The following is a 12,250-nucleotide window of genomic DNA, read 5'->3' as shown; positions in this document are numbered from 1 at the left end:
CAGGCAGCTTACCGATATGCTGTATGTCCATTGCAACTGAATGGTTTTGAATGTTTATATACCAGTGTTCCTCATCTGGCAAGATGTTTTGGGACAATGAGTGTCCGTATTACTACTTCTACCTTCAGGCTTTTATCTTCCATCCCACCCTACCCCACTGTTCTCCCAGTTAACCTTATCAGCAATACACATGTTTTCTCTCAATGTCCTAAGTACCAGGCCTCTTGATTCTGGCTGCCAACATTTTAGTTTGCTCTTAGTTTCCCGGGCATCAATAATTTGATTGTTACTGCTATCTTTTAGTTCTCTCTGAAGGTCCTTCAGCTGCTCTCCATATCCCCTGAACATCCAGACATACCCGGGGAAACCGCTTGAGTTGCTGCCTGCCTGCCTGTCCTGATCTGTCACTATCCCTCTACTTGTATTTCAAGACAAGCCTTACTGAGCCACCTGCAATTCTTCGGAAACGCCGGAGAAAAAATGCTCTATGAATTTATACCTGTGGTTTGCTTTACATGAAATGCGCTTTACATTTTCTCTGATTGTTTTTCTATTTCTCCCCATTGACATAAGTCCACAAGTGCGAAGTCTGTTGCATCCTCCTCCATTTTAAAGATTTATTTATTTATTTTAAAGTCAGAGTTACACAGAGAGAGGAGAGGCAGAGAGAGAGAGAGAGAGGACTTCCATCCAATGGTTCACTCCCCTATTGGCCGCAATGGCCAGAGCTGCACTGATCTGAAGCCAGGAGCCAGGTGCCTCCTCCAGGTCTCCCAGGTGGGTGCAGGGACCCAAGGACCTGGACCATCTTCTGCTGCTTTCCCAGGCCATAGCAGAGAGCTGGATTGGAAGAGGAGTAGCCAGGTCTCCAACCGGGCCCTTATGGGATGCCGGCACTTCAGGCCAGGACGTTAACTCGCTGCACCACAGCACCGGACCCCTCCTCCTCCATTTTAGTTGCTAACACAGCCACGATGAATGCTGAGTGAGTGAGTGAGTGGGAATGGGAATGAATCAAATCCTCCGTACTGATTTTCTTGGTTATCTTGGTCCCAGTTCAGGTTGGCTGCTTTCTTTCCCTCCTCTCCTCCTCTTCTGCTTTAACCATCGTTACAGCCCTCTGACTCAGGAGTCTGTCTGCACTTCAGCGCAGTTCTGTTCTGGTCAGAACCGTTAGTGGTTTACTGTTTTCCTTGCAGCAGCATTTCATATCCTGTCCACCCTCTGGTGGTCACTCTGCAGTCCCGTGTTTCTCCTGGCCACTGCAGACTCCACACCAGCCTGTCCATTGCTCTGTAGCACACTGCTCTGTGGTTGTTTCGTCTGTAACCTTGGCGAGGTGTTTCCTTGCTCCAGTCACTGCGAGTGAACTAACAGTCAAACGTCACCTGCCCCACCGTCACAATTAATTGCTCCTTCTCTAACTTTATATACCATGTTAATGTTTTTCCTCCATTATGGGATGTATCCCCTCCTGCTTTTTATTACAGCTTTTTGAATTTGCTTGATTTTTGCATATCTGTATCCTAATAGATTATAAACTCTTTGAGTTAAAAGCTGAGTCAGTTCGATCTTGAAAGCCGAAGGCAAGCCAGCTCAATGCCTGGTGCTTGTTCAGTCAGTATAGATACAGCATGTATGTTGTCTGAGGCAGACTTTGAATCCCTGCTATGCCACAAACAGCTGTGCAGTCTGGTTTCTTTCTCCCAGTTTTTAGCTTGTAATAGTAATTTGATGCTACTTAATTTACAACATGCTCATGCAGATTAAATGAAATTATGTCTGCAAAACACATCAGTTAAAATAGCAGGCCAAGACAGAAATGCGGTCAATGGTCATCATTTTCATTATTACTGCTGGTGCTGTCACTATACATATATGTACTCACCACTGGAGAAGTATATAGTTTGTGTCTTAGTATCAGTGAATTTCATTTAATTGTGTGGCTAATTTCTTACTGAATATAACTGAAGCTAGCAATTACTCACGTAGCCTTGCTGTCAGATTTAAGCCATTTTTTCTTACCATCTTACAATCTTTTATTATTACTTAATTTGCTATTGCAAAATTTGTTGGCAAAAAGGGTTGCTTGCTTCTCCAGTGTTTCCACCAATAGAGGGCCAAATTACTAGCATTTGTGAAAAAGAAGAACACAAGCTTTAAATCCTTTCTAACCCAGTCCTTTTTGTGCTGTTTTGCCATCGGGAACAGGGATTGGATTTAGGTAGGTTTCCTAAGGTTAGGGAGACTGAAGCCTGTTGTATGGTATTGGAGAAGTGCCAGGACATAGAGGACCGTCTTTGGCAGGGCAGTTTCTAACACATCCTCTTCTCTCACTTTGGTTAACTTTTAATGAAAATATGTTCTGTCATAGCACATTCAGAATGCATGGTTATTGTACCAACTAACTTGTTATAATTGAGGTCAACTATGAGGGAAGAGGACATCTAATTAGATTATGTTTTTGTAAATTGTTGGACAGATACCATCTAGATCATTCTTAAATACAATTAGGTGTTTGTGCTTAACAGTTAATGTTTCTCAGACCTGGCATTATAGGAAGATGATTCACTGTGAGGAAATGCCTAGTGTCCCTTTTCTTCTTTTTCAACTAAAATTATGATGTCATCAATGAAAGAAAAAAAAATTCTTAAGTGCAACCACAAGTAAGTGACAAGAATTGATCATACCTATTTAACACATAGATGTCATCTTCTACACTGGTGAGACAAGATTAAGAAATAGCACTAGAAATTAACGTAGGACATAGACACTGGAGAAAATTGATAGTGTCATGCTAGAGGGCATGATACTGGAAAGAAGAGGGAATCAGTGTCACTTTAACCAACTAATGATGGTGGTGGTAATAGATGTCATTTAGTCAGTACATTGTCAGTAATTGTGTGAACTAACTTACATTTATTAGTTCATGTAGTTTTCATAGGAGTAGAATCCCATAAAATGTATATTGTTATGTTTATGTTCATTTTACAGATGAATAAACTAGGGCTTTAACAGATAGTCCCACCCAGTGTCCCTAAACTTCTAAAAGACAGACCTGGGACTTAAACTCCGTGTTTAACCCACGGAGAGCCCTGTGACTACCAGTGCTGTACTGGGAAGGCTGCACACTTACTCTCTGTAGTGGAGAGGATAGGGGGGCCAGGGAAGACTTCCTCTGTAGGAAGACAGTAGCTCTTGGCCAGAGCAGAACCATCAACCAACCTGACTACTACTTCCAGCGAGGAGAATTTACAAATTGACAAGGGAAAATTCCTTGTAAATACCTTATGGTAGTGACACCATGAGAAGCTTCATCAGAACGGAGAGGAATATAGAGTATATGAAAAAGATACTATGTTTTTTAAAGCCAGTTTAAGTAGAGCTGCTCTAATCCAACCCCAGTGCATAGCAATTTTAGACTGCAGAGCCTAAGCAGAAGAGAATAGCAACATGGCTGCAATTGCTCTTTGTACCTCTTGGTCTGGATGCAGGAAAGATACTTAGTAAATTTGACTATACAGATTGCAAGAGTCAGTCCAGTAGCACAGAGGAGTGACACTGTCTTAACCAGTCCCTGAGCTTTTTCTACCAGATCCAGATCTTTTTTGAGTTCGACCTTTTTAACAGTTTCATTTTCAGCCTCTCCACTGGCCCCCCAGAGCCTACCATTATTACTTTTACAGTTGACATCCCATTGGATTTCTTCTCTATGATTTAGTAAAACAATTACTCAGTAAAGTACATGTACTCAAAGTAATAAATGGCCTCATTGAGATAGTCCTATGCTACAAAATAAACAAGAAAGTAAAAAAAAATACACTTAATGTGAAAGTTATCACTACACACTAAAATATAGCTCCCATAGGGAATCATGTATCTGTTCTTAGGGAGATAAAAGCACATGTAGAAGCAAAAAAATAAGAACAGAGAAAAGAAAGTGCAGATTTTTAAGAAGTTAATTCAAGCCAGTATCTGAAACAACATTTTATTGATTCTAAGACACACATTTTCACATCAGTGAAATAAGAATTCTTAAGTGATGGCCGCTTGCAAAGACTTTGCATCATGAAATGGTGGTGTTGTAGAATGCCCCATTTAAAACATGAGAGAGGTGGTAGAATGTCTGCTTGAACTGTGGGTCTCCCTCTGTACAATCTAAGAACCTTCTGCCGGATTGCATGGCTCAATGGGATCACCCACTGCCTCTGACCTCGTTTCCTAGTGTTGTCTCTCTTTTTTCACTCTGTTACAACCACGTCAGTCTCCTTGTTCTTACCGTCCAAGTGAGGCATGCTTCCACCCCTGGGTCACTGCCTTTGTTGGTTCTGCTGTCAGGAGTGTTTTTCCTACTGAGATTTCCATGGCCATTGCCACTCTTCTTTAGAGCTTCATTCAAATGACACTTTCTTGTTTAGACTTTTCCTGGCCACCTTATTTACAATTGGAGTCTCCTCACATTCCCTGGTTACCTTTCTGTTTCATTTTCCTTTTCATCATTTCTTACCAGCTGATAGCTTATATATTTTTTCTCTTATACATAGCTTGTCACTCCTTAGGCGAGTATAAACTCTGGTAAAAGCAAAGAATTTCGTTTATTTTTTTTTTTCACTTCTGAATCTCCAGATCCTGGAAAAATACCCTATACTGACAAAGTGCTTGGTGAATGTATGCTGAATCTATGAATGATGGAAATGGATGTACATATATTCATTGGTAAACACACAAATGCAGCCATAGGCCACAAATAAGAGAATACGTCTATGAATTACATTCTTGAAGGTTGATGGGTGGTAGAAGAGTGTAATATCATAATAAGCCTGGCTAATGGAGCATAGACTGGGTCAGGATCTTGAGATATAAAATTGCCTGTGTTCTGACTATCTGAGTGAACTTTGGTAAGCCAATCCCTCCAGGACGGATTCCATGGTCAGTTTGGCTGTTACAGCATGTCAGCTAATTGTGTGTTCTGCTAAAAACAATTGAACAAGGAGGGCCAGGACTCGAGAGCTGAAGTGAATGAAATCGTATTTCTTGACAAATATTATCAGAAAAGATAGTCCTCATGAGAGCATTAGTACAAGCGTTTTGAGATAATTTGTAGCTTGATTTCCTTTGTTTCATCAACAGTGAAAATGAAGATCAAGGTTTAAGAGGTTTAGCTGAGGTCAGGTGCTAATAATCAGTGGCAGACTTTGGAACTCAGGTCAACAGCCCTGACTGAATTCTGTTTTCTTTATACTTTTACTACTATGTACGCATGATAAAAAGTGATGATCTTTCCAAAATGTTATTCTTAAGCTGTTTTGATACAATGTGCAGCTGAAATTTGATGAATTCACCTAATGGCAAGAATGCAAAGGTTAACTTGTCTCTCTTTGTGAACCTAATTCAGCTTACAGAAGAGATTGGAAAACTTGAAGATAAAGTGGAATGTGCAAATAATGCCCTGAAAGCAGATTGGGAAAGATGGAAACAGAATATGCAGAATGATATCAAGTCAGCATTTACAGATATGGCTGAGGAGAATATCCACTATTATGAACAGGTAATTAGAGATATTTGATATTGCTTCATTTTTTTAAAAGTAACAACCTCTTACTTTCCATCTGTCCTGTGTTGAAAGATTTCATTAAAGAGGGAAGGTGCATTGCACAATGGCTAAGGCATAGTAGGTAATACCTAGATCTCACATGGGAGTGCCTGGGTCAAGTCACGGCTCTACTATCACTTTCCTCCACACAGCATAGTCTAGACATTATTCCTACAAGATCTATTTTAAATACACACCTTTAACCTTATCTCTGAGTTAATGAATATGTGAAATTTATACATTAAGGAAAGTATGTTTTATAATCTGCAATGCTTATAGTTTAAAGATAATTTATTGTATCCGGCCATAGGGGCCATTTGGGGAGTGAACCAATGGAAGGAAGACCTTTCTCTCTGTCTCTCTGTCTAACTCTGCCTGTCAAAAAAATAAAAGATACTTTATTGTATATTTTGAAAGATGGACTGATACTGATACTTTCTTTCATTTGACAAGAGTTAATTGAGTTCCTACTATAATCGGACATTGCTCAGTCCTTGGAAAGAACACAGCATCCAAAATAAACATAATCCCTTTCTCATGTAGTTACAGTCATAAGAGGGAAACAACACTCACTTAAAACCAAATATTGTAACAAAGTGGTATAAACTCCACACAGAAAGACACTGTAAGAAAGGTTCCTCAGAGGACATGCTTGTGCTGAGACCTGAATGATTAAGAGTCACCCAGATAAGATGTAAGAGATATAGATTTCCAGGTAAGGAAGACTTATGTTCAAAAGCCTAGAAATGAGAGAGCAAGCTTAAATAACTAGGGTTGTTGTTCGGAGAAAGGAGTGGTGGAGATATGCTAAGTTAAAATATTAGATTGAGGAGTGTTTTATGAGTTTAATCTTCTTCATTCATTGGAAGAGAAGTGGGAGGCACTGTGGATATTTCAGCATGCAAGTGATAATAGTGGATTTGCCTTTTAGAATATGGGTCGGAGTGGAGCAAAAGTGGACCTAATGAGACTAGTTAGAGGTGCAGGGGCTATGTCGCAGCCACACAGGTGGAGGTGTGAATTGACTTAGGGGTTTCCTGGTAATGGGCTAAAGATGAATGACCAGGTCTAAGTGGCTTTATTTTGTTTCAGTGTGTGAAATTAGAACATTTTCTTTCTCTCCTTAATTTTTTATTCTGCTTTAGCAACTTTAAGAGTCTAAGAGGAATTTCCTATAAATCTCAGATTTTGAATGCCTTAATTTATTTCAGTTTGACGAAGCTTATTTATTAACATAAAGCTCTCTTGTGATTTAATTATTAAATCCACAGAAGTAAATTCACTTCTCTCACCTTTGAAATAAAATGTATCCATGTTTGGATTACAGAATTGTGACAATCAACTGAGATATTTTACAATAAAAATACCTTGAAAATAGAAAATGTTATATATATACATGATTCTGATTATAATACAAAAGTATAATAAGATATAAAAATCACCTGACAAAGGCACATAGTATAATTCCCTTTGAATGATAATTTTTATAAATTTTGCCTTAAAGTTTTTAAGAGAAAATGTCCATTATAATCCCATAAAACTCTAAGGATAAGTTTGGTTCTTGGCTATCATCTTCACATAGATTTTTATTCTTGTCATTCTGATAGACTGAATTAAATTGACACAAAACACCGTTTTCTTAGTAACAGTTAAATTAATAAAACTGTGCTATATAGTAAATCGTGCAGTTTATATCAATGTGTTATGTTTTTAACTTTCCTACAAGTGAATTACGTATCTAAATGTTACTAAAAATGCCTCTGTTGTGCTGCATCTTGCATGTACAAATTTAGAGGAATTGTTGGTTTTTTAGTGAAGTTTCAAGATTATTTCAGCTTCAGTTATTAGTTGGTGTTTTTCCTGACTGAAAACTTTTCATTGATTTGCCACATTAGTCCCTTCAAACAAAATCAAGATTTGGAGTCTTTACATATCAAGGGTTCTTAATCACAGAAAGACCAGGAGGCCCAAACAGCAACAGTCTATCTGTTGACTTCTGAAGATCCCAGGTATACAGGGAAGTAAAATGTCTCAGAACCTCCCCATTCCTTTTTAGTTAAATTATTTTGTAATAGAAATACCTTTTTCATCAACATTTGCATTGATGAATCTCCACAGGGTTTGTTTTTAACCATAATAAATGAAATAAGGTATGATCATTGGCCTTTGAATTTACTTGTATGAGGTGAAAGGGTCACAACTTGTTTACAAGTTACAATTTAAATATCAAAGTGAAGGGGAAGGTGGGCACCACAGCTCACTTGGCTAATCTTCTGCCTGCAGCACTGGCATTGGCACCCTGGGTTCTAGTCCCAGTTGGGGCGCTGGATTCTGTCCCGATTGCTCCTCTTCCAGTCCAGCTCTCTTCTGTGGCCTGGGAGCGCAGTGGAGGATGGCCCAAGTGCTTGGGCCTTGCACCTATGTGGGAGACCAGAAGGAAGCACCTGGCTCCTGGCGCTGGCCGTAGCCGCCATTTGAGGGGTGAACCAAAGGAAGACCTTTCTGTCTCTCTTTCTCTCACAGTCTAACTCTGCCTGTCAAAAAAAAAAAAAAAAAAAAAAAAAAAAAAAAAAGTGAAGGGGAAAGTCAAATTATAATTGTGAAGTATGGGTCTGTGTTAGTGTTAGACTCTGGTTGTTATCATATTGAAATATTCTGCTTAGAAGTGTAAATTTATTGAGAGATAGGTGGCTCCAAGTACAGAATAAGTTTTAGCTAAACTTTGAATAGATAAAAGATGTTACTCTCCTTTTGCATTTTGTTCTATAGGACCAGTAATCAAAAATGATTGTTTTGAGTTGCTTTCTTTTGTTATTTTTACAATCCAAAGTTGGCATCAACTATGGTCTGATTTTTATTGATGTAAAGAGAACAAATTTCATATATTTCATAGGTACAAATCTACAAAGGTAAGCATACTTCTCTCCTTCCCGCTCTCCCTCCCTCAAATCTCCTCCTTCCTTCCTTTCTTTTTCTTCCTTTAAGGTTTGCAAAATGATAGTTAATTTTTTTTAAAGATTTATTTATTTATTTTAAAGAGTTGCACACACAGAGAAAGAGAGAGGAGAGAGAGAGAGATCTTCCATCCACTGGTTCACTCCCCGAATTGGCCGAAACAACCCGAGCTGCGCTGATCCAATGCCGGGAGCCAGGAGCTTCTTCTGGGTCTCCCACACAGATGCAGGGGCCCAATGACTTGGACCATCTTCTACTGCTTTCCCAGGCCATAGCAGAGAGCTGGATCAGAAGTGGAGCAGCCGGCACTTAAACCAGTGCCCATATGGGATGCTGGCACTGCAAGCGGCGGCTTTACTCACTATGCCACAGCATCAGCCCCAAAAGGATAGTTTCAACCCATTATAATCACAGGCTTAATGCACCACTAACCATAGTATTCAACAAGGAAAAATAGAAAGAGCACTGTTCCGAAGGAGTAGAAACAGAGGCTAAAACCAACAATCAAATCACAAGATGTCTGTTTCATTCCTACACATTTTTTTGTATTCTCTATTAACTACCACACATCAGAGAAAACATTATATTTGCCCTTTGGGGGCTGACTTATTTTACTATGCACAGTGATTTCCAGTTGCATCCATTTTGCTGCAAAAGACAGGATTTCATTCTTTTTAATGGCTGAATAGTATTCCACAGTACATAAATACAATGAGGAGAATGACTTCCCTAAGCTTAGCTATAGCAAAGAAGAACTGTCATAATAGCATGTCAGTAACCTAGAGAGAAAGTACCCTTTTAAAAATCTGGGAGGTGAAAGTGAAGGATGGAACCGCAAGCCATCCTCAGCCATAGTTCTTAGGATTTAGTTAAATAGCTTAAAAATTATAGAAAAGCTAGTTGTACTTTCAAAGTATCATAAGAGAAAATGAATTAAGAATGAGCAATTCATTTTAAAAAAGCTTTATTTATTTTTATTTCACAGAGAGAAAAAGAAAGAAAGAAAGGGAATTAGAGAGATATCTTCTATTCACTGGTGCACTCCCCAGATAGCTACAATAGCCAGGGCTGGGCCAGGCCAAAGCCAGGAACCAGGAGCTTCTTCCAGGTCTCCCATGTGGATGTGGGGCCCAAGCACTTGGGCCAACTTCTGCTGCTTTTTCCAGGCTCTTAGTGGGAAGCTATGTTGGAAATGGAGCAGCCAGCTCGAACCAGTGCCCATATGGGATGCCAGTGTCGCAGGTGGAGACTTTACTCTCTACGCCACAGCACCAGGCCTAACAGCAAGCAATTCTAAAAGTGAAATGAACGAAGCAGATAACAAATCAGATATTATAACACCTTTGCACGATGGGCTATGGAAACAAAGACAAAAAAAGGGGATATGGTTAATGATGAAAATCAAAAATAAAGAAGGGTAAGAAGGGCACAATTCAGGAAGAAGTGAGGTCTTGGGGAAGAAAAAAAAGTGAAGAACTTCCAAACACTGTTAGCATTAAATGACACAGAGTATGAGTAAGTAGCCTTTTCGGGAAGAAGAAAGTTAAGAATTAAAAAGTCATAATAAAATTAGAAAAACAAATTTCTAATGAAAGCTCTGTAATAGAAATTGAGAAACCAGAGCCACCTCATTTTTCTTTCACTCCATCAAGGAGAATAAATGTATAAGTTGAAAGGGTTACAAATACAAACAGAATATAACTGAAATCCAGCCTATTTTCTTAAGATTTATTTGAAAGACAGAGTTAGAGAGAGAGAGAGAGAGCGCCCCAGAGAGATCTTCCATGCACTGGTTCACTCCCCAAATAGTTGCAACAGCCAAGTCTAGGCCAGCTGAAAGCCGAAGCTGGGAGCCCAGAACCCCATTATGGTCTCCCACATCTGTTACAGAGACCCAAATACTTGGGCCAACTTTTGCTGCTTTCCCAGGCACATTAGCAGAGCACTGGATGGGAAACGGAGCAGCCAGAACTTGAACCAGTGCTCAAAAATGGGATGCCAGTGTCAAAGGTGGTAGGTTAACCAGCTGTGCCACAACACTGGCCCCCAAATCCAGCATACTTGAACAGATGATCAAATTAAAACTATTCATTTCCATAGAAAGAGTAGGCTGAGCCGGCGCCATGGTTCACTAGGCTAATCCTCCGCCTTGCGGTGCCAGCACACCGGGTTCTAGTCCCGGTCGGGGCGCCGGATTCTGTCCCGGTTGCCCCTCTTCCAGGCCAGCCCTCTGCTGTGGCCAGGGAGTGCAGTGGAGGATGGCCCAGGTGCTTGGGCCCTGCACCCCATGGGAGACCAGGAAAAGCACCTGGCTCCTGGCTTCGGATCAGCGCGATGCGCTGGCCACAGAGTGCCGGCCACGGCGGCCATTGGAGGGTGAACCAACGGCAAAAGGAAGACCTTTCTCTCTGTCTCTCTCACTGTCCACTCTGCCTGTCAAAAATAAAAAATAAAAATAATAAAGAAAGAGTAGGCTGGTCTATATCCATCACTGTATGAAATGCCTGAGAATTCTTATGAAGTAAAGAGAGGTTTATTTAGTTCAAATTTTGGAAGTTCAGTGTCCAAATACAGACCTTGACTCTGGTGAGGGACCCATGACAGATGGTAAAACATGTGCAGAGGACAGATTTTATGAGAAGCCAGGGAGCAGAGAGCAAGAGACTGGGTGGGACCAACATAAACTTTCATAACAACCTCTCACAAGAAGCGCCTTCCAAGGACACGCCACTCACAAACCAAGGGACTATACTAGCCCCACTTCCTAAAGTTCCTACCACTTCCCAATAGCGGTGCTCCGGGGACCAAACAATTAACATAGGAACTTTTGGGCAATGCTCATCATCCAAATCATAGCAGCTGGATGTATTTTTCCAATGAGTGGTGTACAAGCTGTTCCTTTACCAACCTGAAGTCAGTGCTTACAAACCAGCTGTTGAATCGGATAGGGAATGACTGATAGACCTTCACTTACCCGGAAGAAATTCAGGTCATATTTCTTTCCTAGGTGTGTTAAAAGTAGTTCCAGTGATGGTTATTGAGGATTCCGGAACAATGACATCTATTTCCAAAGTAGTTAACCTCTTCTGTAAGTTCTAAATCACACCATACATAACCCTTAACAGCCTATTTTGGAGAGAGAAGGATAAAAATGGTATAGGATTTACCCAGACATTTGTTTAATATAGTTTTGAGCCCAAGGCATAGCAGGTGGTGTTTTGAATTTTCTTAAAAAATGTTGTGACAGATGCATAACAGATGACCTATATTGAATCATTAAATTTGTTTTTATGTTGGCTATCTCTCAGACTGAATGTGAGTGAAGAGGTACCTTTTGAAGTTAAACTGTTTCTTTCTAAAAGCAATCGACAATTATCCAGGAAAGGTCTTTTTGAATCCTTACTAACGTACTTTTGTTTTTAAATCATGACTCCTGGTAGCTACTAAGGCCTAACCTAAACCCTAGGCCTGTGGAAGGCAGGTAGGTACCTTGGTGCTGCTAAAACAGCTCTTCAGAAAAGAGCACACTGTCTGTGGACGGATGTGAAGAATGTGTCAGAGCTACAATGTACCCATAAGATTAAATAGAGTCTCATTAGATGTAGGCTAGATTTCCTGCAAAGCAAGCAGACCAGCTTCAGAGTCTAAGCAGTTTAGAAATGTACTCAATCTAATAATTTTTATCCCAGTTAAAAGAATTTT

At 40.0% G+C, this 12,250-nt stretch overlaps 1 protein-coding gene across 2 annotated transcripts in view; it reads left to right on the top strand.

The window, feature by feature from the left end:
• SNX7 (sorting nexin 7) overlaps window positions 1-12,250 on the top strand; it is a 101,903-nt gene that overhangs the window by 73,580 nt on the left and 16,073 nt on the right. For both annotated transcript variants that reach the window (XM_002715843.6, XM_070077999.2), the window contains exon 8: window positions 5,396-5,548. In XM_002715843.6, coding sequence (XP_002715889.4) covers window positions 5,396-5,548 — 153 coding nt within the window. The remainder of the gene's footprint in view (window positions 1-5,395; window positions 5,549-12,250) is intronic.

The sequence above is a fragment of the Oryctolagus cuniculus genome, chromosome 7 (assembly GCF_051225735.1).
Source record: "Oryctolagus cuniculus isolate XC-2025 breed Fujian yellow rabbit chromosome 7, ASM5122573v1, whole genome shotgun sequence".
Classification (NCBI taxonomy): domain Eukaryota; kingdom Metazoa; phylum Chordata; class Mammalia; order Lagomorpha; family Leporidae; genus Oryctolagus; species Oryctolagus cuniculus.
The sequence above is the reverse complement of the archived record's forward strand: the minus strand, read 5'-3'. Positions and strand labels throughout refer to the sequence as shown.